At 52.2% G+C, this 27,752-nt stretch overlaps 1 protein-coding gene and 1 long non-coding RNA gene across 2 annotated transcripts in view; both read right to left on the bottom strand.

Annotated features, from left to right (window-relative positions):
* SLCO2A1 (solute carrier organic anion transporter family member 2A1) overlaps positions 1-1,697 on the bottom strand; it is a 28,789-nt gene extending 27,092 nt beyond the window's left edge. Inside the window, exon 1 of the mRNA XM_084528726.1 lies at positions 1,443-1,697. Within this exon, the coding sequence (XP_084384852.1) occupies positions 1,443-1,532 (90 nt within the window). The 5' untranslated portion in view covers positions 1,533-1,697. The remainder of the gene's footprint in view (positions 1-1,442) is intronic.
* A 2,309-nt stretch (positions 1,698-4,006) lies between these two features.
* LOC311441757 lies at positions 4,007-8,699 on the bottom strand. The gene is made up of 3 exons (XR_014696199.1): positions 8,622-8,699; positions 5,320-5,450; positions 4,007-4,178 (listed from the first exon to the last, which is right to left on the bottom strand). It is a non-coding gene; the product is annotated as an uncharacterized lncRNA (long non-coding RNA).
* Positions 8,700-27,752: the final 19,053 nt, after the last annotated feature.

Raw genomic sequence — 27,752 nt, 5'->3', positions numbered from 1 at the left:
TTTTTAACGTGTATATATATTTTTAAAGCAAACCTTGCAACATGGGAAGAGTGAACAGGTCAGGAAAGAGTGGGAGGTGGCATTGCCTGTCCCTTTATATACATTTGCTCCTAAAAGCAAGAACCTGTCACATGGGTGGCTGTCCCAGCTCCACCCCAGACAGTACACATCACCCATCCAGCGTCGGCGAGGGTACTTTGATAGAGCCTCAACCATCCTTTAATATCCTGCATGGTGCCAGCGTGGGGCTGTATTAAAATGAGGTTTATTCCTCTCTATTTAGAAATAATAATAATAATAATAATAATAATAAAATATATATATATATATATAACAACACACCTCCTGCTTGCGGGGTCACCCTGCCTGTGACACCCCGGTGCCACCCACCACTGAGGGGTCCTGCATGCAGCCCCTGACCAAGCATCCTTGGAGAAACAAATTTACATTTGGTGGTGGCAGGTTGTGTTTGCTTGCTTGTTTTTTAATCCTCGTAATTTTACAGCCTTAAACAAAGCACTGAGTTTAGCAATGCTTTTACAGCTTCACCCACCTGAGCCACAGGCATTACCAGCACAGCCTGAAGGAGGCTGGGGCCACCTTTTTTCACCAGTCCCCTCTGCACCCCCCATACATGCAGCTCTCCATTATCCTGTTTATTACCTGGGGTGATCTCGAGCTCTTCCTCCTACAGCTCACAACCAGAACGGGCCATCAAGTCACCCGCTGAGACAGCAGCAGGGACCTTCGGGGATGTGGGACTGGATGGACTGGCTGCCAACGCACTCCTGGCGTGATTGCCCGCGAACCCAAAGCATCGTCACTTGGCGACAAATAAAAAACAAACCCATCCTGGGCCGTGACGCCTTGCACCCCGGCTTCCCAAAGCTGCACTTAGCTGGGAAGTGCGGACAAAGTCTTCCTCACAGCACTGCTGGCATGCTGCAAACCTACACCCGTGTTTGATAACACCAGTGGGAAGCACACGCAGGCAAGGGGTCCCCCTCTGCCACAGCTGTTCTCCTGCTGTGCACCCCAAAATTGCGCCTGGCTGCCTCAAACACTGCAAGGCAAAGCATGGAAGTCCCCCTCCCTGCTGGGGATGTGCCAGCCGGCCCTGCCGTTCACAAAACCACTCTTCTCCCCGCTAAAGCTTTTCAAGCGAATCGGCGTTATTATAGGGCAGTGTTTTCCTTTCGCACCAGGATGTGGTTAATCATTCCCTAAGCGGCGGCACACCGTGTCCTGGATGCGACAGGCGAGCCCCACAGCCCACGGCACGCCAAGCCCCTGGTCCTCCGCGGCGTTATTCGGGACCAAGGACGTGAGATTCATTATCTGCACCTTTGCAATCAGCCTTCGCTTTACCAGCAGCTTGCACCAGGGCTGCTCTCGGGGCCAGCCTCCTCCTCCCGCATCGCCGCTGGAGCACCGCTCCTTACCTTGATGTTGCAGAAGATACCGCGGGAGCAGGTGCTGGAGCTTTTGGGGACGTCGACCGGGGACTTGCTGGCTTCGGGGTGGACTCCCATGGTGTGCTGGCCTCCCTGGGCTCCCCGAGGAGCTGGGCTCTGTGTGCAGGCTCCCAAGACGGAGAGCGCTCGCCAGCGCCGTCCCGCTGTGTCCCGTCCCGCTCCGAAAACCCTGCGAGCCCGCGAGTGAGCCAGGCAGCGTGAGCGCAAAGTTTTTATAAGTCTGCTCTCGGGAGTGATGATGAAACCCTTTCTCCTCCCTCTTTTCCTTTGGGTGTAGAGGGAACTTTAAAGCTGCAGGAAGACAACGTGAGCGTGCAGCAAGCCGCTGGGCGCCCACCGGATCTGGGCTTTTTGGGGATGAGGACTGTGGTGAGAAATCCCTCCCTTTGGCAAGGAGTCACAGAGGAAAAAAAAAACAACACACACACACACACAAAAAAAAAAAGCCCCAAAACTCCTCCTGCTTCTCTCTCATGGAAAAAACTGCATTTGTGTGGTTCCTGGGTGCTGTTTTAAGTAATACCTCTCTGGGGCTTTGTTTATGCAAAGCACTGATTTATTATCATGAGGGAGAAAAAGTGTCAGAGGGAGAAGGGCTGGGGGAAGCCAGCTTCTAGCACTCTGTCAAAATTATCTTCTTTCCTCATATGAAGCGGGGAGGTGGGAGAGAGAGCTGGAGGACCCCCTGGGAAATGGGGTGGCCTGAGCCTGGAGAACCCAAACCTCACCTCCCTGAATAGTTTCACTGCTGTGGGAGTACTGGTGGATCCCGGGGAGGGGGTCCCCACCGAGCATGGGGTCCCACTGGCACCCCAAGGTCCTGCTCGGGGGGTGGCTAGAGTAGAGCAGTGCCAAGGTGGGGGGCAGCACTTCCTCTACGATGTGGATTCTCCAAAACCCACGGGATCCTTGGCAAAGGAGGGCGGAGATGCCGAGGAGCTGGGTGAAGGGGCCCTGCTGGCACCCGGCGCCACCAACGGGTGGCTGCTCACCACGAGAGGGTGCCTTGCGCCCATGGGAGAGGGACCCGCGTGCTCCCCTCTGCTCTTGGGGCACAGCACCAGTCCCACCAGCCCTGGGGCTTCAGAGCGGTGCAAAAACCCACATGGCCAAGGGAAAATGTGCTGCTTTTGGGTGTCTGCTTCCTGATGGCCAGAGAGCACCATGTACAGGGACAGGCGGACTGTCCCTACCTGCAGCTGGCAAAACAAGCACCCTTTTTTCCAATCTTTTTTTTTTCTCCACTTTTGCTATTCCGATCCCCAGATTTGCTGGGTTTAGGGTCAAGATGCAATGCCAAGCCCTGCTACCCGCCTCTCAGCCCTAAGAGTTGTGATGGCACTGAAATGTTGACCTTGCTGATAGGAAAGCTCAGCTCAAGAATGCAGCCAGCTCCTCCGCTCACCCCCCTTGAGCCCTATATGCTGCTGATCCCATTTTTCAGGGAACTCCGAACCTGCTGGCGAGCAGCTCCGTCGTTTCCGTTTATTCTGCAGAACTGTGACACTCGCTTTGTTATAATAACCACCTCCAGCAGCAGCTGCTGTCACTTTTCCCTGTAAAATCGCCTCTGCACAGCGAAGCAGTATGTGGGGCTAGCGTCCCCATGTCATGATCCCCACCAGAGGCAGCAAAACGTCCACTCCACGCACTGCCTTGGTCCATTCCCACAGAAATAAGCTTCCAGTGAGCTTTTTCCCAAGCAATGAGCATTGCCCAAGACTTGGCAGCTTATCCAGATATAGTGAATAAGACGAGCAAAGCTGGCAAATCTAAATTGAAAAGGCCAATTGTGGAGGTTTCAGCTATTAGAGGCATGCATGTCTTGAGGACTTTGTCTTGCAGCAGAAGCCCCGAGCCAGCTCTGCTCTAAAAAGGTGCTGGAATGGGGTTCCCAGCCCAAAGGGATTATTTCTGCACTTAAAAACACAACTGAAGTGTGAATTCACATGATTGACTTTTGCACTTCATTTACACGAGGTGTTTACCCATTAAACATATATTTATAGCTTACATGGAAGCATGCAGCATCTTCCCCAGCGTCCCCAAAACTGCATGGGATGCTGGATCAGCCCACGCCAAGCCCTTCCAGCTGGTACCATCACAGAGCATCATCACATCTCCAGCCTTCATCCTACTGCAAGAGAAATCCCAGCCCACAGACACTAATTTAGCTCCTGTAGGCTCAGCTCTCTTCCTTCAACATGGCTTGTAAATGATGGACCTCTAACAACAGATGGTGCAACAGAGGTGAGAAAAGGAGACGGACACAAGAAAATAGGGCTCTTGCCTCTTTTTGAGGCTTCTCTGCTGCATTTTAGTTCTTCCAGTGCTACAGCCTTGGCAAGAAGTGGTACGGACTGCAGATGAGTGCACAGAAGGAAAGTGATTTATGGTGCTGAGAAGGGGAGGGGAGCTTGGTTTCAAATTCGTGGTGCTTTGTTAGGCGTTACCGCCGACGCTCAGTGCCTGGCAGGAGAAATCGCACATTGATGGGGTTTGGTTCGTTTTACACGGCTCCTGGGGCTGCCTTTCCTCCTTGGCCTTTGAAACAAGTTCCCATTGCCAGAGGAGCGCGTGGGCCCGGCCAAGACATCGGCTGCCGCCGGCCGGCGCGGGGCTGCTTTTCATCGCCGCAGTGATGGATGGCAGCAGCAAACCACGAGGTAGGTCCCTTGCCCAGCTGGGAAGGCCATCACGGATCTGGGGAGACACCAGCAGCAGGGTGTTAATGGCAACCCCAGCTCAGAGGCCTTGGGTCCACTTGGTGGTGTGAGGTCTTCTCGTGCCGCAGCCACGTGGCTCCTCTTACCTCTTTCTGCAGGATGTCCCCAACCTGCAGGGCCCAAGCTCTCCAGCTCCTTCGTCCTTCAGGAGATGAAGATCCCCTCTCCCTCATCCATAAGCTATCGACTGATACACACCCCTCAAGCACATTTCTCGTGGGCAGGCCAAATTTACTGCGTCTTAGGAGCTGAGGTAGGTCCCTCTTCACTCCTGAGGGATGCTCACCTCGCTTGCAGAACATTGGAGCCCTCAAGAGCTGTGTTACTTCTGCTGGAAATGAGACTTGGTCAAACTCTTTCACCATGACCACAGCTTTTCTCTTTCCTTGCATCAAACACCTTATTTCTTTCCACCAGGCCTGGGCTGTTGCTTTCGTGGGGTGAGGCCCACACTGCCTTTCTGTCTTTCTGCTTTTCTGTCTTTCTGCTTTTCTATCCAGCAGGAACCGAAATTTGAAGTCCACATATCAGTGTTCCTCCATGGTTTTCCCAACCTATTCTTCTCAATGATCCTTTGCCCACTGGGCTTTAAAAGACAACATTGCCTTCACACACAGGCACGTACACAACTCAGCAGGAAAGATCGCCCTGACCTCTAGAAAAAGCTTTTGCTAAAAGAGAAGATTCTGTTCTTTATTCTCTCTGAAGGAGCAGTCTCCATCCCAGCTTGGAAGATGGTCTCTTGCAGGTGCAGTGGGATGGTCCCTGCTAGAGGAAGCTCGACCAGCAGATCTTTCTTAAAGGCAGGCATTTAGTTCCCAGCAACCTCCCCTACGAGGACTCAGCGACTCAATTGTTCCCCCAGATCCAAAGATGTGGATCCAGAAGACTCAGCAGCTTCCCAAACCCCTTGATGGGTTTCATGTGATCCAACAGCAAGAGCAAAGCCTGTAGACTTGCCTCTACACAGCCCCCAGCCTGGGACACTGCTTTAAACCACAAGTTGAAGAAGGGGCCGGACATCAGCACCTGGCTGAGGGGTATGGCCCAGCCACCGTCTGAGCCCCACACACTCCCAGCAGACAAGATGTGGCCACAAAACCCTCCTTGCTCCTCACCTGAAGCTACAGCCCGTGCCCTGGCTCGTCGCAGTGACAGCATCTTGCTGCAGACCTCAGCAGCGGGAGGAGACACAGAGATGGACAGGCGCTGCGGGAGACACATCACGTTGGGAAGCCCTCGGGAGGCTCTGCGAGAGAGAGGAAGGAACAAAAGCGGGATTAGGGCTCTTCTTAAGGCTCACAAAACAAGCAGTCCTCGAGGTTATCACCCAAGACGTGCTGGGTCTCCTGCTTTGTGGGTGGTACAGTTGCAAAAGCAGGCTTAGGAACGGAGCAAAAGGCAGTCCCTGTATTTATTCAGGAACATTGCACAGCTCAAAACCAAACTTCCTGGAGCTGCATGACCCCCAGTTTTCTTGCTACACCCGAGTACCAGGGCAATGCAAGCCGCTGCAAAAACAAACGTAAAGCCCCCAGGCTCCCAGAAGGTTTTAGACTTGCAAGTACAAGCATTGCTCTGGGAACACGGATTAAGAACCACCGCTCCCAGACCCAGTGCCTAGGGCTGCAGGCCAGCATGCCCTGTGCAGCCCCTGCAGACCCAGGGCTGATGGTATGGGGTGGGGAGGACAGTCCTCCTCTGATGGGGATGGGTGGGAGAGCAGAAATCCCCCCCTGCCCTGCAGCCGGTGCACACGAGTTGTTTCACTGGAAATTACAGACCGTGACAGGCTGTGTTTAATTTGCCAGCAATTTATGCTTGATCTGGAGCAGAAATACTGGTCGGAGGGAGGTGGATGGCCATACCTGAAGAACAGGCTCGGCTGACGTGAGCACCCCGACGGCGCCCACCCTGCGGACACCGCCCGGGGACTGGGAGCGAGGCCAAGGCTGGGTGAAGGAGGAGGTGGCAGGAGCTGAGGTGCCAGCACCAAGGCATCCCTCCCTTCCAAGGGCTGGCTGTCCCAGTCTGCTGCCCCAAAGCAGAGGACATTCATCTGTGCTGGTGACTGCCTGATGTGCACCAAGCAGCTCCGCTCTGCTCTCCATCCCCTACACAAACCCAGTCAGTCGGGCAGGACACCTGCAGGGCAGTGGCAGAAGTCAGGTGCCTTATGCTGCAGGTCTTCAGCAGCCCCTTTTTTTTTTTTTTCCTCTGCCTCCTCTGTTTCGAGGAGCCTGGTTTACAATTGGGCCCCTTGGGTTTCCCCACCAGCTGAGTCCCTGCTGGAATATACCAGAGGCTCGTTGGTCAGACTGGAGAAGACCTGCTGCATGAATTATTTTGGTGGGTCCAGCTGGGCCAGCAACCTCTTCCACCTCTTCTTTCCCTGTAGCAGCTTTCTGGGGTGCCATTCTGCAGGCTTCAGGGCTTTTTGCTCAGCATTTTCCAGAGAAGCAGTGCTGATGGTTGGCAAAAGGAGGTGAGAGATGGGAATTAAGATACTTCACCCTCCAGCTTCTGCCATTTGCATGGCCATGGCCGAACAAACTCACGATGAATGCTGCCTTGTGATATATAAGAGTAAAAGCAAGGATGGAAGGTGATGTGCATCACTCAGAGCAATGTGGGTGCTGCAAATCGCAGGGGCCAGCACCCAGCAGGGCTGTGCCATGGAGGTCCCCATGTCCTTCGCACCCTCTGGGCACCACTGCAAAGCCCTCCTGGCACTCTCTGAGTACAGTTCTCAAAATAACCAGGTGTTTGTAGTCAGGCCAGGGCCCTGGCCTTCGCTGCAGGATGCGTTCAGCAAGCCCAGAACAAAGAGACAGTCCCTGCCTCAAAGGATTTACAATCTGAAGCATCAGTATCCTGTAGTAAAAGCAATTATACGAGGCAGACAAGGATCTGTGCCATTCAAAGCAAGATTGCATTTCCTTGAAATTGCTTCAAGTGAATACGATGAGACTGTCTGATTTACCTCTGCCCGCTGCCAATAAACTTCACAGTCACTAAAAACGTCAGGAACTGTGCCCCTAAGCAAGGCTTCTGCAGCCAAGAAAGGTAGAGCCCAATATTTTTGTAAAATTACTAAAACCTGCTTCTTCCATGGACCCACAGACCCAGCAGAGGCAGACAGATGCAGGTTAGCTTTGGATACTCTCCTGGGCCTTGAGGTTGGTTGGGCAGGGCAAGCCTGCTATTTCACACTGAAAAAACACTGTTCAGCAGCAACACTGCCAGCTAACACCCACTGGTGCTCACAGGGACGTGGTTAAACCTGGGAGCATGTCTACGGGGATGCCATCCTGATGGGCAAGGGGAAGCAGTGTGACTGAGCCAGACCTGGAGGAGCTCCCAACCAGAATGACATCCCACATGCAGCTGCACAGCCCAGCACAGGGAGGAAGCAGGTGACACACGGGTTTCTGCAGGGCCTCTGGGACACAGCCACATGCTCTGTCTGGCCTCTTCGGCTGACTTTCCTGTCTGCCTCTCCTTGTTTCATCCCAGCATCATCCGTCTCAACGAGGGCTCTCAAGTGCAGTCCAGAAGCAGCAGTCCCTCCAGCTGAAGGGCTAAGGGAGCCAATGGAGGGCCAAGCTTCAGCCTCCTCCTCCTGTTGTGAAGATACCCCTGGCCATCACGTAAAAATGCCTGGTGCTCATCCCAGCACATCAGGCTGCTGCCTGGACATGCTGCTGTGGGATGGATGCAGCGGCGATTTTGCAATCATGCACTGCCTGCAGGGCAGCCCTCCTGCTCTGTTCAATGCTGAGATGCAAAGCTTGCTAAAAACATTGTCTCAAAGAACCAAGAAATTCATCTTCCCTTTGCTCCTGAGCTGGGGCATCGATACCGATATTTCCAGTCTAGCCACCAGGGAACAGAAGATGGAAAAGACAGACCTGCTGCTAGGGCTGCCATTGCTATCATCATGGTTTTCCCCCTAAAACAGAGAAAAACTTTTTGCCCTATCTTTCTTCCCCCTTTTTCCTTTTTCTTTGCCTTTTTTTGCAGGAGAGATGCAGACTGAGGGTGGCAACAAGACTCCTGGCTCAGGAATGAACCTGGGATCCCTCAGCTGTGTCCTGTGAAAATTTGAGTTTGTAGAGAAAAAGCAGCACCACTTCCCTACTGAAAAACAGCATCCAAAAACACTAGGAGAATAAATTTTCCCTTGATCCTGGTGAGATCCATGTGACCATACCCATCATGTCCCACTAGAAATCTTCACCTTCCCAAAGGGCTGATGGTTGTTGGGAATGTTGACATTTTACCTTGGAAATTTTTTATTTAGCTGCTCTGCCCCTTATAGAAGACCTCAGAGTGCTCATGTAGCCACCATTTGAATGAAAATTTAAAAATAAATAAGTTAATTAAGTACACAAAAGCTGTAAGAGCATTATCCCATTACCTGGAAGGAGATAGTCCAATGCTGTGTGATGATCACAGCTCTGATTAGATCCCTCCTGAAGTCATGGTAAGGACAGTTAAACCAGTTTCCCTCTGGAAAATATCATATTCAATGAAAAGAGGATAAAAGGGTGAATTCAACACATCTTATTCCTAACATGTGGACACAAGACTGTCCTCATACCACCGCAGGTCCTGAAGCTCCAGACACTGTTAAACACGGCGTGACAGGCACACATCAGAGAAGCTGAAAAAGGTTCAGTCTCCACTAAATATTTTTATTATACTATATACCAACTTATTTAAAACTAATGGCAATAAAAGCACCAAACAAGTTGCATAATCATCTAACTTGCACTTTCAGCTGCTTGGAAGTTTCATAAAATCTCCTTGTTTGGTTCAAAACCTTACAAATTTCCCTCTGCCAGAGAGAGAGTGTGTGTATGTGTGTGCATGCGGTTTGGCCATTACAGTGTTAGGACCAATGCACTAAATAAAACAGCTTGAATTTCAATAAGAGGCAAACCAAAACAAACTAATAAAACCTGTTCTCCTCATGCTGGATGTAAGCAAAGGCAGCGCCGCAGCAGTCATGAGTAAGAGGCTTGGATTTGGCAGTCACCAGCCCTGCTGACATGTGTTTTGCAGAGCTCTGCTGGAAATTGGTTTTGACAAACCCACTCGTGCATGTTCAAATCAGTTCAAATCTTTTCACTCCCCTCCTCCTCTGGAGACATCCTTTCCTCCTTCTCACTTGTCCCAGAAGGAAACAGGATCCTTCTCAGTGGGCTTTGCCATTGACCTGTGGTCCCATTCCCTGGTGCAGAGGCTTTTTGGCTTCCTCCTGCTCCTGCCTAAAATAAGATCACTGCATTCACACACCAAAGCAGCTTTCCCAGGACAGACCGTGGCCACATGCACCTCACGTCCCCACATGAAGCACCTCGGTGGGGTGATTCTTCCCATGGGGCTTCGACATTTGTATTTCACAGCTAAAAGACTAAAACTGAGACAAAGGCTCAGCCACACTTCATGCTGGACACAGGGAGGGGTGACTATGCTGCTGACAGCTCATGCCCCATCTCAGGCTGAGATAGGATATGGGTGTCCCCAGGGAGGGATGAAATCCACAATGTCCGTGGTACAAAAAGTGCTGCAAACTTGCTGTTTGGAGGGGTTGGAATGAGAACAGCAAGAACGCTTTTCATTATAGGATCCTCTCCTAACTCTGAATGTGCAGTAGACAAGGCTCGGTTTGGGTTGGCCATTTCAGCATTAGCCATTTCAACTCAAAATCTATTTGTTTTCCTTGGAACGTGCAAGTCAAACTGGAACAATGGCTGGAACTGATATTTTGCAAGGAAAGATTTTGTTTCATCTTGAAAGTCTGAAACACCTTGAAATACTTTCCGATGGAAATGACATTTTGTTTCTGCTGATGCACATCGGAATCACCCCATCACAATTTCCATCCTCCCCTGGCTGTTCCTACTTGGGCAGCAGGGACCCGAAGAGCCACCAAACACTGTCACAGTGTGGAGCAGGAGGGACGCGTCCAGCTGCCACATCTGGGTGACAAGGAGCAATCCAAGCTGGCACCACGGACACAGCTCACAAAAGCACCCTTTTTAATGGGTAAAATAGAGGTGTGCAGGGCATTCCAGCAGGATCCATTTCATTCTGTACGAGCAAATTGTGAAAGGAGCTATGAGACCTCAAGAGAAGGAGAATAAACAAAAGTACTAGAAGACAGAAATACTTTCCTATCAGTTTTTTCACAAAGAAGTGGGGAGGAAAAAACAAAACAAAACAAAAGTAGTAAAAGATAATAATTTACAAAAATCCCAGCCCTGCTGTGCTCAGATTTCATATACCTGAAGAGCCTGAGAAACTTCAAACCACTCCCATACCAAATCCAGATAAACAGCTCTGTTCTTGGAAAGTTTAATTTGAAGAAAAAAGTTGAGGTTGACTGAAACATTTCCCTTTCCCAATTTCAAAATATTTCCTTTAGATCATGGCTTTTAGTGCTATGGGATTAGCTCACGTTCCTAAACAATCATTTCAGTGAAAAGTTAGCTGCCACTGTTAATAATTAAAAATAAGCTTTCACAAACAGGATCCTTTATTTCCTGTTCTCCTTCATTTTATGGGGACAAACTAAAGGGTCCCCAGAGGTGCCTCTCAACACTCGGGTGTCTATCTGCTAAAGGGTCCAAAACCAGCCTGTTCATGCAGCCGGCACTTTCTTCCCTTTAGGGACCACTTCACTTGAATTAGACATGACTTTGCTGCAGGTGAGCATCAGAGGCAGACCATAGACTTCTGAGCATGGTGTGACACTGTGCAGAGAAGATCAGAGCTGGGGGTGTGAACCTTGGTGTGCTGCCATCTTCGGCACAGCAGCAAAGACCCATGGCACATCTGGGTTTCTTTTCCGGCTTTGGTTTTCCTTTTCTAACTGCACAACTGAGGTTTTGGCCAGCATTTAAAGTTCTCAGTACTCCTGAGAAGCAGCTACTCTGAGTCTTTCCCAAAGGCCATGAATACTGCTACACTCTTAAACTGCTCCAAGAAGCCTGTTGGAGAACACAGTTTTGCTCTCAGACCATCCCACGTGTTGTGGACCACTGTCCTCACCACTGCTGGAGGCATCGACTGCCAGAGCAAGCGTTCAGACCAAGCCCAAACACACTTCTCTGCCTCCGGGGTTTCAGCACTACCAGCCAAGCCTAGGTTTACCTCAAATCAAGGAACTTGATTATTTATAGCTCCCCCAAGAAGAGCAGTGATCGATTGACACACAAACAAGGAAGCAGAGCATCAAGAAATAAATACATCCTGTGAAGAGCTGTCAGCTCTGATGATGTTCACAGCATGCCTTTACACTTCACTGGTGTGTGCTTCAGAGCCATCCCATCCAACAACAGACAGACTTCTCAGCCAAGTATGCCTCTGCCCCTCAGCTGATTAACTGCACCCAAAAAATGAGACATTAACAAGGAAAGCAGTTGTGACAGCCATGATGGTCCACTCCAACCAAAAAGAAACCCTTTGCCCAAGATAAACATTGAGTTCTTGATGAGGCTGGAATTTCTTACATTAAACATTCACTGTTTTGAATCGTGAATGTTGTTTACCTAGTCTGCATCTGACAACTCTGTTTTACGTTAGCTAAAGGACCTGATGTTAGGTTTCAACCCCAGAGCAAAAGACATGACTGAGCTCCACCAGCAGGAGCCACGCTGGCAGGCTGTACAGAGGCCCCACTTCACCTCTGGCATCCCAAAACCAAGCCAATGGCATGAGGAAGCATAAGGGGGAGGTATGCTGAAACATGCAAAGGGCGTGATGGACAGGACAACAGCGGTCCACTAAAGCTCACCCAAGAGCAATAATTTCAGGAGTGGCTGACAGCTCAGGGAACAAGCTACCTATTCACCCTCTGAGGGAAAGGAAGGCTTCAGGAGATGCTGCTGGTATCTAGTGAAGAAAATCCCCAAAACTCCCTGCTGGAAGTTGGAGCAGCCTACCATGTGGGTGGGATGGCAGAGGCCAAGGCCTGCACACAGGGTTGATGGCTGGCAGTTTGGAACACATTGTCCTGCAGTTCCTTTCTTCAGATCTCCTTGAAGACCTGATTTAAGGTCTTTAAGAGTAGCCTCATCTAGCAGGGTTGGTCAATGCCAAGGAAATCTCCGATACAAATGACGAAAATCTGCACGGCCACTAATGTACTTGCACTGTCTTTGGTATTACATCAGTGAGGGATGTCAAAGCCATCCCTTTCTGAGAGCTGTCCTCCTTTCAGCAAGGAACCACCGAAGTCCTCCCCTGATTCGGCACAGACCCCCTCTTCTGGGACACCTGAGGGACGAGCAGAAAACCCACACCCCCATGCTCCCCTAAGAACCATGAAAGGAAAAGCTCTGACTCACGCCGAAAGGCATGTTATTCTTGCGAGGGCATTAATTTCAGCTAGGGATTGTTTCCTCAATGCCTGTTCCTGTTGTTTGACCCCTGGCTTCACTTTTCTTTCTTTAGGGAGGACAGTTTTCGTTCAGGTCACACCAATAAGAAATGCTAAGCCAGTTCTGGGAACCGCTTCCTGAAACGCGTCCGCTTGTGTTATCTGTGTGTCGACACTCTTTTGAAAGGGTGTCTTGACTGGAAACACTCACCACAGCTAAATGGGAAGAGAAGCAGGTCATCCTGCTCCTGTGCCTTCCCACTCCTTTGGGAAACCATGGTAAGAAACAAAAGCGTGTCCCTCACAGAAATGGTGCTCACAGGGGGATGGGGCCTTTCCGGCACGAGGTCTCCATCACGCAGCAGCGCATCTCGCCATGGCATCAAACATTGGACAACACCTTTCCTCAAGTGACTTCTTGGCTACTGGCTCCTGCTTTAAAATAGGAGACAATGAGACAAAAATAGCAGTTTAAATTTAGGTGGGATAGACTGAAAGGCACCATCGGCACTTTGCCTTCAGGCGACAGCACACTGCGCGGAGCCAGGAGGAAGCAAACAAAACAGGAGAGGCAGCGGCCAGGCCAGCTGTGGGACGCAGTTGCTGAGATGGCGGCCAAGGAAAGAAGATATGATGATGTCTGTCCCTTGGAGACTCTCTGGACAATTACTGACTCATAGCTTACAGGCGGTATCTCTGGGCTTCAGCAGTCTCCCATGCTAGCCCAGGCAGTTGTAACATAGCTGCAATAGGCGGAGTCCAGCAACAATTCCTCTCTCTCATGACTCAGACTGCAAGACTTATCTCCTCCCATCCCTAGAGGCCTTGCATTTGGGGTCTTCCAGGGACCCAAGCAGCCCTCTGTGATGTCTTCAGCTGCCTACAGAAGGTCAAAGGCACAAGGAGACCCCTCTCCTTTCCCAAACCCACCGGGAGATTCGTTCTCAAAGGGCTCAGACCAAATCTGGAGATGAAGGAAGCAGCAGCGGCAGGAGAAGATAAATTAAGACTGAGCCAGTCCCCATCTGCTTCCACAAATGGCAGCAGACACCTCATTTGGTCCATCCAGGTGGTGGGGAGCAGGTTCCTAACTCACCCAGAGAATAACTACAGAAAAAATTAATTCCTGCAGAGGTTGCTGGCATGGGCTGCTGGTAAGGAGAAGCAAGCTCAGATCAGTGTTTCTGCTGAAAGAGAGGGGAAGGTGTCCGCTCTTCCAGGCCCCTGAAGCAGCAGCTGGCCCTCGCACATGCACGGTCTGAGCTCTGGCTGGGTCTCAGGCACCTGCTTCTCTGGTCCTGCCCGCAAGGGAGGGCTGTGCAGGCGAGCCAAGGGCCAGAACACACAATGCCATAAAAACAGCAGCTCCTCTCCTGCTTTTGTTATTTCCACTGCCTGTCAAACAATCTCTGTGCCTTTTCAGAGCAGCGATGGAGCCAAGTGGTCAGCACTGACCCTGACTCACTCCTGGCCTGCTGCAAGCCCCACGCCTTTCACGCAAACGCGCCTGGCCCTCAGTGCCTGCCCTGCTCTGCACACAGGGCTGAGCACCAGCACCAACCCCTGCTCCTGCCAGCGGAAGAGATGCAGGGTTGTGGGGGGGGACCCAGAACAAGGACCAGGCTGCCAAGAGCTGCAGGATGTGAAGGGACAGTTGTCCAAAGCCTGAGTAGTTCTGGGAGGTCATCTTTGGTCAGGCTTGGCACTGCATCTGCCCCTCTAAGAGGTGAGACAAGCCTAAAGTCACCCACAGGACTCACCTTGCTAGCTAGGAAAGCTCTCAGAGAAGAAACAAAGAGCACAATCCAAAACCGGGGATAAAAAGGAATTATAGATGTTATAAAAAAAAAAAAAAAAACTCTTTCCATTACATCTGTGAGAAAGAGGAGGAAGGTTACAGCCTGGCATGAACACAACCCATTGCATAAGCCTCTGTGATGGGTACAGGCAGCAGGTCCCTGACACTGGAGGTGGTGCCACTGGCATGGCCAAAGCAGCTGGGGACAGCCGGTGAGCTTTCCTGCTGTTCCAAGGCAGCAGTGCACCCCGCTCTGCCATGTAATGGTCCAGAGCAAAGGATGTTTGGAAAAATAAGCACTACATCCCTGATACAAGAAACCGGGCATCTTCCTCACAGGTCAGCCACACGAGAGCAGGATTTCATTGATCAGCTCCACAAAAATCAGAGCCACATGCCTCAATGCTTTCCCCAGTGCCAAGTCAATCATCTCATCCCCAAGCAGCACCGTCGGGTCCTCACTGTGAAGACTCAGATGTTTCTGACCATCTTTTGCAACCCCTGTCCCTGGAAGCCTTACCTGTGCTGCTGGCATCTTCCAGACCCAACAAAGTGCCAAGACAAGGCTTCATTTCAACCCTTCCTTGAGTAATTCCCCTTTTCCCTGGGCCAGGTGATGCCGGGACATTGCCCACATTCTCCCGCATCCTGTAGAGTCTCAGAAGAAAGATAAACAGGACACTTGTCAGGCTCAAAAGAAGGGCGTGTGTGCTCCTCCATCATAAATATTTTGGAAAGAGTGACTGGAATGCCAGCAGGTTTCCTTCTGTTGTTTGACCGGGGGATTTCCCCTCATCACTGACGGGGCTTGGAGTGGGACCAGGCAAAGAGGTGCCAGGGTGGTTAACACAGCTGGAGGCATGCGTCTGGGTGTTGTTTTTTTCTCCACAATAAACATTTGTAAGAAGGGTGCTCCTGGGTAAGGGTTCAGCACTCGGGATGAAAGTCAGCAGCTGCAACAGGCTGTGCTCCAACCAAGCATGCGATCAGGCCAGAGCGGGCCTGGAGAGGCTTCTTCTGCCCCTAGTTAAATGGGAATTGTGCTGGGCCACAAAACAACGGAGAACTGCAGAAAGCAAATAGAAAAGGCAGAACTTGAGGAAACCAAAGTGAGCCTAGATAGTTTGGAAACGAGCGCCCTAGATTCAAAGGGGGAGGGAAGGAAATGGAAACCAGCAGCCCAGAAGTAGGACAAGTGAGGACCAAGGACCTGCCACCATGGGGCTCCAGCGCTTTCTGCTCCTCCTCCCCAGTGGTGGCCCTGGCCAGAAATGTGACCCTGTACCCTATCTGGCCTGATCCTGGCCGTATCCCACCCAGCTGGTCCAACACAACGTGAGCAATATGCAGGCCAGACACTGCACAGGGGACACACAAAGGCCTTCTTCACTCCTGAGGCAGAGACGGAGCGACAGGGACACCACCACACACTTTTGGCTGTTTCACATGCCAGGCAATTACACCCCACTGTTCTTATGTTACTTACGGCTTGAGCTTTGGGGAATTTCAGCTTTTGGGAAGAAAAGCCCACTACCGGCAGGCTGTTATCTGTGCTGGCACTCACTGCTGACCGTGGGCGGGTGGGCCACTTCCCCATCCTCCCTCTATTTATGGAACAGGCTGGGGAGACGCAGGAATACAGTAAGAAATGCCCACGAGCCATCAGTGAGATCCGGGCTTGCCTCTGCAACTAGTGGTAGCCACACTGGCCATGGGCACAGGGGAAGCCACCCCTGCTGCCTCCCAAAGTGCTGTGACACCACTGCCTCTGAAAAGCAATCTGGAAGCAATCCCAGCCTTTTTTTTTTTTTTTTTTTTTTTTTTTTTTTTTTTGAGGGAAAAATGAAAACACATCGTAGAGATAGATTACTTTAAACTCACTCTAGCCTCCCTTGCCAAGTCTGGAAAGTAATTGCATAGCCCACGCAGTCTGGTGGTCCCTTTCTTTTGCGTAGCGGATGGAAAGGAGCATGATGAGAGTAGGATACTCTCCCAGCTTCATTGTTTTCGAGCCTTCTCAGAAGCTAAGTGAGTTTCCATGCAGCTAATAAAGGGGCAGGTTGGCATCACCTTAATGAAAACTAATTGAATATAATTATTTAGCCTGACGAAAATATTTGTGCTCCACAGGGAACACCCTGCAGTTGGCTATTACGAGGCAGGAAGAAAGAACTTTTTACAGAAACAGGTTTTCACATTGGTTACTCTACTGCTACAGTGCCTCATCAAGACTTTTCCAGCAAAGATGAGATTGGCAAACAGTCAGCTTAACCAATCCCATTCTTGAATTTGTTTTTCTCCTCCATAATAGGGAGCAACTTCCCCCCCCCCCAAGTTTCATGGGCTTTGGAAATACGTCTGAGAAAACTGAAGAGCAAGGGCTGCAGCCTCCATTCGTGGTCCCCATCCATCGCCCAGGGCTTTGGCAGTGCTGCAACACCTGACACGTGTGTGGTGGGGGACAGGCAGCCAAGTGAAAAGCCAGAGAGGTTATCAGATCCTGGTAGGAAATGCTTCCATGGGGATGAATCCTCTTTAAACAAATAAAATTCCTGAAATGGAAATGCAACATTTTCCCTGCTCTTGTTTTGTTCTTACCTTTCTTACCTTTTTTTTTTTTTTTTTTTTTTTTTCCCTGAATACTGCTGTATTTAGGGAGTTTTTTTTTTGTTTTGTTTTGTTTTTTGTTTTTTACTTCCCAAAAGACAGTCTCTGTTTAAAAAGCACTCCAAAACCATGCAGACATACAAACAAGCAATGATGGACTCATTGCGCTGAATTAGTAAATTTTATCAGACAATCTCAGTTTAGAGGGAAGGCCATTTCTCAGAAGCAAACTGTTGGGGGACAGTCAGCCGGGTTTGGAGAAATGAAGCCATTCTGGCATTAGGAGGATTAAGCAGCCCAATTTCCAGTGAATCTATGTTTGGGTACATTACTTCCCTCCTCTGCTGTACCACAGCACTGCCCTTAACTCCCCTTGACAACAGGCTCAGGGGCAGCAGCGACAGATTCTGATGCCATTCTCTTCTCTGTACACTTCTCTATCTCAGTTTTGGGAAGCTGAATTATCCCCAAGCCCTTCGCAATTCTGTCAAGGGGATCACTTGGTGTTGATGGGCTTTTACAGGAGGAAAGAGCTTGGGTGTTGCATGACACACAGTACTAAAGAAATGGGCTCAGCTCTTCACCTGGATTAATGCTGTGGCACCAACCTCCATCCCAGTCAATGAGGATTTGTTCCACTGTATTCTGTGCACAGCATTCAGTTGCACCATTCCCCTCCCCACCAAGGCCACTTGCACCCCATCTCACCACCCTCATGGCCAGTGCCTCCTCCTGTCCATCTGATCTTGCCCCTGACACAGCCCACCCTCTCCAGGCCACAGAAATCATGCAGATCCAGGCTGTTTTCCCATTGTTTCCTCCTCACCTGCCCACAGAGGCTTTGCAACAGCCATGCACAAGTGAAGTCTCATCTTCCCCTTGGAAGAAGAGAGAAAACCATTCCCCATTCCTTCCCTCCTCCGCTTGCTCTCCCTCATTACTGCTCCCAGGGCATTCAATTCGTTGATACCTGTGCTTATCAACTGCTGGCTGAGCTTCTGCAAAACCTGAGAGTTGGCTTGCAACCATGTGCTGGGGCTGGAGGTAACACAGAAGGCTTCCATTCTGCCCCAGGTTTCCCCCAGGTCAAAAGCAATCTGCATTGCTGAAGGATGAGACGGCCTCGTCCTCCTCCTCCTCCCACGGCACAGGGCCAGGACACCCTCGAAGGCATCGTGTGCCCTCCAACCCCATCACGTCACTGCCAGGCGCAGAAACCACACAGCTTTCATTCAAACGGAGGTTTATCGGAAGGACAAAAAAAAAAAAAAAAAAAAAAAAAAAAAAAAAAAAAGTAATGATCTTTTTGGCTAAGAGGAATAAAGAAAGACCTCTGAAGGGCAGATCAGGAGTGGTTCAGAGAGACTTTCTGGCAGATGGCAACAGCTTCATTCTTCTCACAAAGCCTTTCTAAAAACGGTGAAAATGACCAAAATAATTATGTTTGCAATGATATTAAAAACAAAAACAAAAAACTCCACCTGGCAGTAAGAGCCTTTCAAATCCCTTTGTAGGGCTGGCTGCCATATCCCCAAAAAGTAAGGGAGCTCTTGAGGGTATGGCCAAGCCAAGCCTTGTCTTGGGCTCTGCGCATCTCCTCCACCCATTTTGCTCCCAGCAGTTCAGCATCCCCCCGAGACACCCGAACTGGGCTTGCAGGTCCTCCAGCAGCCACCGGGCACTGCCTGGAGACCCGCTAAGGAAGCCTCTTCCAAGGCAGGTGGGACTTGGCCAGCCACCACGTGTTGCGGGGCCCAGCAGCTTGCCTGCACTAGCAAGCGCCCTCCATGCCAGCGCCCTGACTCCCAGCCACCCACCCACTCTCATCCAGACACTCCCTGGCTCCTGGGGCAAGTGAAGCCATGGGAGCTCCTCCACAAGAGGAGTTGCAGGCATCTCAGTAGAGCATTTTGGTAAGCCAGCATTTCAAAGAGGAGCTTGGGACCTCTGGTCCCTGACCACCAGAGAGGTGGCGCCTGCCAGCACTACTCAAAGAGAAAGCCCCATCCCAGTAGGACCCTGATGGTCAAGGGTGGGAGTGACCAACCAGGGTAACTAGCAAGGGAAGGGTGAGCTTTTCCTCTCATGCAATCTTCTAGCCAAGGCTGACAGCTCTCCTGGGGAAGGTGTAGGCTCAGTACAAACCCAGGCTGGGGGCTATTTTGGAGAGGGGGTGGTCCAGGATCCCCCCAGCCTCAGAAAACCCAGCTGTACCAGCAGCAATTCAGCCCCTGCAAGGCTCCAGGCACTTTCAAAAGGCAAGCCAAGAAGATGATCCAAAGCACAGATCCTACTTCTCTCCCATTAAGGGAGAGAAGGATGACAGAGCTGAGGGGGATTCAAGGGAAGACTGGACAAGTCCACAGAAGAGGAAACAAGTCTAAAGGCAATCACTAAAAAAAAAAAAAAAAAAAAAAAAATATCCAAAAGCAGACAAGTAGTAGGAGAGCCAGGGAGAGAACATGGAAGAGCACCGTGGCCCCTGGCTGGCTGTGAAGGGCAACACCTCGGAAAGGAGTGAGTGGCAAGCAGGAGGACCTGGTCTGACCTTTCATGGCTCCCCCACAGGCAACTTGGTGGCCCTATGAGACTGCAGCCAGGAAAAGAGGAGCTCACTGTCCCTGCTGTGCTGAGACTAAGCATGCAGATACCATAAGCACGGCCTGAAGTCCAGCAAAAGGTACATTTTAAAAAAGAAAAGAAAGCACCATATCAGCTGATCCCTTAGTCACGCAGTTTTGAACCCCCCTTTCTCACACTTCGTTCCTGTGCCACGAGACTGGCCACATCTCGATGTGATTGCAGTTTCCCATATCAATTTTCCTGATGCTTCAGCTGAGTGCAAATCTTGTCTTGGATAACATCACTGGTTTCATTACAGCAGAGAGGTCAGGAATGTAGAAAAAAGCATCAACTTCCATCAATATTTACGAACAGAACATCACCTCTCCTCTAAACCTTGTCTTGCTGATATTAGTAGGCCAACGTGGTGCTGAAGGCGTATAACTGCCAAAAAATACTTCTGCTCTACTTTCTGGGGGAGCTTCTGGCACACTTACAGTAATTTCCTCCAATTTGTTAATTATGCCGAGAAATTCCACAAAATGTTTTCTGAGCAGTCAGAGCTGGTCACGGGTCTGGTCAGGTAGAGAGTGTCCTACACACGATGTTCATCCTCCCCAGCACACGGGAAACCTCCGCGTGGGCACCATGGCCATACCCCGCATGTTGGAAACAGGCTGTTGTGGGCAGGGAAGGAGAGGCAGGAACCCAGCCTTGGAAAGCTATTTTAAACATTTGGGTGAATATTAACTAGGAAATACTGCTTTCTGCCACTGGCCTTGAGGGTGAGGGACAAGAAGATAACACGATACACAGGAGGATGCTGGGGGCCTGTGCTGTCTTTTCTAGAGCTATGAACTCACATGCCATTATTTTCCCTAAAGTGTGTGAGCTTAAGAAATGCATCCGAATGACCAAAGAAGTTTTTTTTTTGGTGATCAAGTGCAGTTTTTATGCCCAGGAATACTTACACAGCCCCAAATATAAGAATAAATATACAGCCCCAAATATAAGATCAGAATTTCAAGTGACAAGAACTCCCTGCATACCTCTGGATGCCTCATTTGTCGGGGGAGGGCTGACGCATAGCGTTTGACTAATTGTACAGAGGAATCCAGCTTTCTCCAGAAAAGCTCACCAAGGCACAACCTCTGCTATTTTCCCTCCTCCAGACCAAGAAATAGACCATATTTTTCCCTGGAGAGATGAAAACTCAAATGTTTTGCTAAAACTCTTGCTTGGTGGACACCATCCAACTTTCAGTTTCCAAGATCTCAAAACGATGTGGTCAGGAAGGAACACAGACCAAAGCCAGTAGTGCTAGCATAGCGCAAAGGCGACCTAAGTCAAGTATTTTGCCCCACTGGCTACTTGTATTCTTTCACACTATCTAGGGGTGGGGGCAAAAGAAAAGAAAATAACATTTTGTGGATCTGCTGCTCTGGGCCCTTTGACCCTCCTGGCTGTGGGGTTTCAGCTCCACACATGGAGCCAAAATGGCTTTAAGGGTTTCCACTTCCTAGGCATGACACGGGTTGAGCCTCAGGACAGTTCCAGCCAAGTTGCTTTCTGAGCCAGGAAAGAGAAAAAAAATCCCTTAAAAACTACTTATGGTGGCTCCTGGATTCCTCCTCTTTTGTCTCCTCAGAGTTTGCTTTTTTTGGATGAAAACTATTTAAGGCCATTAGAGCTCGTTGTGCTGAGAAGACAAGCCCAGGGAGGGGAGCCGATGGAGTCAGAGGTGTCCTTCCGGCTGGCAGCGGGAGCAGCTCCGGCCTGGCTGCCGCCAAGCAGAAGGGCGAGAGTCATTTCCCTTGCGGGAAAGGTTGGCCGTGTTGACCAAAGACCTCAAGCCACTTGGGAGCCTAAGTCCCACAGCAGAGCAGACAGGATTTCCAGCTCAGGAGAACAATTGCCATCAGGATGTGTTTTTTAAGGTCACAAGTGGAAGCAGAAGCGCCAGCGGTGCGGCCTGGAAGCAGCGATCTCCACGCCAAGACTCCCCAGAGAGCTTTGTCCAGGCTCCGAAGCCAAACTGCAAGGCTTTGTGAGTTGGCCACAGAGGAGCTGGACTGCTCCTGCCAGCGGTGACCAGGGATGCTCAGCTTTTTCTGGAGCAGTGAGGGCAACATGGATCGCCCTTTCCATCCTTTGACACGTGGAAGAGGGGTCAGGCCACAGGATGGCCAGGGTGGTGCTCCCATCGCTGCTAGAGCTTATTCTTCTGATTCTTCTGGAGGAAAGAAGCAGAGCTGGGCAAACACTGGCCAGCACCAAAAACAACCTGGGCATGGCTTCAAGGCAACATCCTGAAATGATTCCATGAGGCAGGACAGTGACATCCAGAGCTGGCACAACCCAGAAATGAACAAGATACCTAATAAAGGAAGCTGCAACTCTACCCTGGGGACAAGAGAGCAGCAGCAGACACCCAGCAGTACGGAGACAACATCCAGGTCCCAACATCAGCAGTCTCTGCAGGCTGAAGGAGATAGAGAAGGACCAGAAAGGCAGGTGAGATGCTGACAGGACACGCACAGCCCCTCAGTGTGGGCAGGAGGGAGCCGAGCAGCACTTCTTGGCCAGCTGGAGGTGTTTGGTGGCACCTTCCTCCCCACCAGCGATGGGACCCATGCAGGTAGGCCCAGGCGTGAGTCAGCCGACAGCTCCTGGGGCTGGGCTGAGCAGCAGCTCTCGTACCACACTCCCCTCTCCGTTCCTTCTTCTCCCCCCTCGCCCTCTGTGGTTTCAGTGCTATGTTTTTCTGGTAAGCCTACAAGCAGGCGTATGCGGAGACTTGCCCATTCCTCCCCGAAAAGCCCCCAGAGCCATGGGATTGACGTCAGCAGCGCGCCAGCTGTCAAACAATGGAGATTAAGGCTTGGCAGGCTGCGCAGAGCCATGCGAGTGCCTGTGCCTCCCCGGGCAGGTGAGCAACATTCCCCACCGAGCACGAACAGGCACATTGCATCAACCGGGCCGCCTGCACCTGGACACAAGACCCAACCTGATCCTCTGCAGCGGCCAAGGGGCACCTGGGGGCGGCTGGCACCAGGGGCCCGTGGTCCCCCCTCATTCAGGGACCCCTCAGGATGAGAATCCTCCGGGGGGGCAGAGGTAGAGCCCCGGTGCCAGCTGCAGGGGCCCACGTGAGGCTGGGCCCGCGTGCCAGGAGATGTACAGTGCCGGGAACAAGCCCCGGGCACCATCCCTCCCTGTTCTGCCCAGCGCAGGGACAGAGGCAGCGACATGCTACCTCTTGCAGAGGTGCGGCGCGGCTCCACCCAGATCTCGGGAGGTTCAGCCCTTGGGGTCTGGACCAGCGCTTCTCTCCAGGAGGAGAAGGCTTTGGGACACGGTGTCCCAGCCTGCGGCGAGAGTAAGGGCATTCTGAGAGGTGTGGGGAGCAGATGGGCTGGCTCTGGCTCAGTGGGGCTGCTGGAGCCTTGAAAACTAACTTACTGCGTAGGTGACCAAGCACTGGAGCAGGTTTCCCAGAGAGGTTGTGAAGTCTCCTCCTTGGGGATCTCCAAACGCCGCCTGGACGTGGTCCTGGGCAACCTGCTTCAGGCATCTGCTTGAGCAGGGGTTGGATCAGCCGGACCCAGAGGTGTCTCAGCCATTCTGTGATTCTGTGAAAATGGGACGGCAGCTGCTCCTGGCTGTCATGCTTGACCATCCTGTGGTCAACCATCCCATTCCTGCCCATGGTGCCCTGCTGCCAGGATCTGCCTTAGCCAAAACAAAGGCAGCAGAGCCACAAATGCGGAGGTAGCCCTGCACAGCCTATGTTAACTCCTTTCCTCACCACAGTGTTGTGCGTCCAGCTCCCAGGCTGGGCTTGGCCCAGATCTGCCCAGAGCTGGGGGTCCTCAAACACTGGGACAGCGAACGTGTGGCTACAGTCCTGTAACCAAAGGTGAACCCCAAGCAAAGAACACAGCACCAGCGTGTCTCCCGACCTTAAATCCTAACCAAATAAGCAAATCCAGGAGGGCACCCGAGGTTACGGAAGAAATACGATCTACAACGCCCAGAGATACAACACACGAGGATTTGACAGCTCCAGCATGAGCTACAAATCCTGCTGGGCTTGTGCCCTGCTTAACTGGGAAGATCTTTCAGCATCCCACAGAGCAGCAGGAAAGCGCTGGCTCGCCCAGGAGACAAACATCCCTGCCTGGGACAAGGGTTTCTCCCTTCCAGGCTCACTCTGCCTGGCTCCAGGGATCTGTACGGAGCCACCAGGCCCACTCCACACCAACCACAGTAGCTGGGAGCCCTGGAGCCCCTGCCCTACAGCCCAGCTGGGGTGGGCTGCAGGAGGTCACCGAGCCCAGAGGGCAGTCACCCAGGGCAGGACCTGCTCCTGGGACAGCAGGAAGGACTACAGCTCCCACAGGCTCCATTGACGCCTGCTCCCCAGCACCACTCCACAGCCCGAAGGGATTCAGAGGCCAGCACGCTGCCCCTTCTCACGCCCTGGCACACCAAGGCTCCTGGCACGCGTTGCCTTTCACCCAACCTTATCGCAGAGCCTGGCCCAGCACAGCCGGATGGGAGGGGAGCAGATGGCCTGTTCAAGTCCTTCCCATTTGTTCTCCCTCAAGACACTTTCAAAGGAAAACTCTTGAGGTCATTGTTCTATTTTCAATCAAGCAGGGGTGTCCAGCACGCCTCGCATTAGGAGGGGCACTGCTGAAGGCAACCGCTCCAGGAGAAGGACCTGACCAGAGAGGTTCCAATGGAACAAGTGAGCTCACGTCCTGAGAACAGTGACCACAACTCACCTGCCAGAGGCTGACAAGACACCTTAAATGCTGCACATCATCCCCAGCAAGAAGAGCTAAAACATAATTTGTGTTTTCCCTCTGTGACCCATCCCAGTGGACTCCTCATCAGGAACCAGCTCCCGGGGCTGAGCGACTTGCACGTGGGGAGCGTTGCAAAGAGCTCCACTGGGCCACCAACCCAGCTGGCACCCAGCTGGCTGAATGTGCACCAAGAGACCCGATTGCCTTTCCAACCCACCCACGTGGCAGCCCACGGCACCACAGCATGCACAAAGTGGGCAGAGGACCAAACTCTGCCACCTCCGCTCCCCCGGCGTGGCTGCCACCGCCCTCCCCGCAGAAAGGGCTGGGACAAGATGGGCCCGCAAAGAACGAGGAAAGCAATTTTGGCACCATTATTTCATCCTGGACTTCTCAGTCAAGGTGCTTCCAGCTGGGTGGAGAATTTACCCGTGGACTTTGCAGAGGCCACTAGGTTGAAGTACCCATACTGACCCCTCCAGCTTATCTGGCTGTTTGATGCCACACTGCTCCTCCTGCACCGAGATGCTGCCAGGGTCTCCTCTCTGCAGGAATGTCCAGGGAATGTTCACCACTCCACTGTGGCCACCACCAAAGCCAAGAGGAGTCCCAGCAGCAGGAGAGTGGAGTTGCTGACACAGCTACAACCACCAGCCCTTCCTCCAGAGGTGGTGCAAAGGAGCACCACACACCTTCTAGGGTGCTGGGCCACCAGCTGCAGGGAGCACCAACGAGATACACAATACGGACACCACCAGCAGTGGCATGGAAAGACATGCAGCTGCCAGAATTGGCCACGGGAAGAGAGAAAACTCAACGGGGCCATCAGTAGGGGGTCCAATAACAGCCTAGGGCACGTGGGACCATCAGGCCTGCAGGCCACGACACCTCTAGCACAGGAAGAACAGCTACCACTGAAAGCCCAGGGCGAGATTTTTCAAAGGGAAAAGATGCAGCAGACGTGCCAACCCATCACCAGGGCAGAGCTGCAAGCGAGACCTGCTGTGCCACTGTGAAGACCCCAGCTCTGCCCTCCTGGCTGGGCTTCGGCTCCTCGCAGTGTCCTCTGCGCCCCGGGAGACCAGGTGCCACCATCACCACCGTGGCTGAAGGCTCCCCATGGGGACATCTCCCCGAGCAGTGGCCGTGCCAGGAGGAGTGAGGTGACCCATCCCTGGCACAGCAATCTCGCCCCGCACCTCGGTAAACACCAGGCTCCATCCCAGCGCCGCCGGCTCCAGGGGTGCGGTGCAGGCAGGTGGCAGATTGCCACCGAAACCCTGACGCCGTGGCAGCCTGTTTGCTGCTCCCCAGCCCTCCACGTGTCCTCTGTGCTATCTGAGTTCCTCCCAGACCTAGTTCTGCGCTTCCCCACCAGGTTTTCTATCCTTTAAAGAAAGGCCAACAAATATTTTGTGCCCGTTTGAATTTTCCTCAAAGGCTGCAGTTTTCCCGCTGGCCCCAGGAGATGGACCAACTTCTGCCCCTGTGGATATGCATCACCACCTCCTCCTCCTCCAAAGCACCTGCAGATCCCAAGCCTTCGCTGCACTCCCTTCTTCCAAACACACAGCTTTCCAGGAAAAAGCTTAGCCAAAAGTCTGCGGTAACGCTGACCTCTTGGTCTCGTTGACCTTTTGGCTGACAAAAGAAATCAACATTTCCACTAAATGGTGTGGATGAGGATGAAGGAAAGAGGAAGGAATCGAGTTTGTTTTCATGCACCCGGGAGTTGCGCAACAGTCCAATGTCCTCTGGGCAATTGTAAAAACCCCACGTGCTCCACGCTGGTGAGCTCACACTAGACTTATCTCCGTCAGCAAATAAAAGAAAATAGTCACCCGACAATTTAACTGGGAGGACTTTCTGCGGCTCTGCCTTATCTTTGAGCACAGAGTGAAACCATGCCGCTGACGTGAGCCCTGTCTCCCCGCCGGGACGCGATGTTGGGCGCACACCTCACATGCTGAGGACCGCGCTGCCGTGACACATCGGGGAGGTCCCTGGCCCGTGTTTGCCGTGTGGCTGACGTCTGCCAGCTCGTGCTGCAGCCCAAGCCTGACCATCCTTCAGGCTGCCAGGCAGGAGCAGCCCTCTGCCCATGGGAAAGCTCACCCATCACCTCTCTGCACGGCGGGGTGGCCTGGGACAGCTCAGAGCACAGGAGAGCATTGCTCCTGCTCCACGTGGATCACCGTGCTGTCTGTGCATTTCTCCTCTCCCATAGAGCAGGACAGGGATTCTGTCCTGGGGGAGATGAAGGAAGCAAAGCCAGGTATCTGGAAGCAAACAGACCACAGTGTGAAACAAGCTCTGCTGCTCTTCATGACAGTGCTGGGAACACAGAAATTAGCTGCCTGCCTTCTCCATCCAAGCCCTCTTGCCCCCACACTGCCCTCCCCAAAGCTGCCACATTGCTCACGCTTTGTGGCCAGGGCACCCCCAGCACCCTCTAGGGCTGTGGGGAGCTGCCCTGTGGGTGGCCAGCTGAGTGCCAGCTGCTCTGACCTCTCACCAGGACCTGCCCCAACAAGCAGGTTTGTTACTGGAGCCCTTACCGTAAGCGTGACAGCTCCCATCCCTCTGTTTTCTTTAGGCTGACTTGCAAGAATCGCCAACATTTCCTTCACCCATCGCATCAGCCATCTGCTGTTGTTTAAACAAGCCAGGCTCCGCAGGTCTGGTGCGTGTCACCTGAAGGAACAGCCACCTGGCAGAAACTGCAGAGGGGAAACACACTTTGAAGGACATCAAGCAAGTTCGTGTCCCTATGGGGCCACTCAGCCCCTGGCGGTGGAACCAGGACACGGCCCAGAAGTGCCCTGAGCGGCCCCTGGGAGCAGGGGGACTTGGGGAAGCTCAGCTCGTGCTCGTGACCCTACCCCAAAAGGGTGGCCAAAGTGCTGATCTGTGACCTGGGATATTCTGGAGCTCTTCGAGAATCAAAAATGTGCTCACACGAGTGTTTGCCTCCGTTTTGTCAGCTTTAATTGATTCAGTTGGACTTGATGATCTCAAAGGCCTTTTCTAGCCTTGATGATTCTAGAAACTATAAAACAACTTCCCCTGAAGATGCCTGATGAGGGAAATCTTGGTGGAGGGGAGATGCCCATAGCCTGCAAGAGATGCACACGGGTCATGAGGAGACCTCGCTCTGCACCACCTCCCAGCAGCAGGATTCAGGCCCAGGGGCACACACCAGCTCCCCCCTGCTGCCTGTCCTGGCAGCAGAACCCCCCTAAGGGGACAGCCCCTGACAAGCATCCTGCAGCAGGGATGCTCCTCGTGCAGTCTGGAGTTGCTGTGGGATTTCACAGCCCCCCAGGGACAAGCAGGGCTGCTGCAGAGTGGCTGAAGTGAGAGGGCAACTCAGCAGGGGGA

This window comes from Aythya ferina (genome assembly GCF_964211825.1).
Source record: "Aythya ferina genome assembly, chromosome: 9".
Lineage (NCBI taxonomy): Eukaryota > Metazoa > Chordata > Aves > Anseriformes > Anatidae > Aythya > Aythya ferina.
The sequence above is the reverse complement of the archived record's forward strand: the minus strand, read 5'-3'. Positions and strand labels throughout refer to the sequence as shown.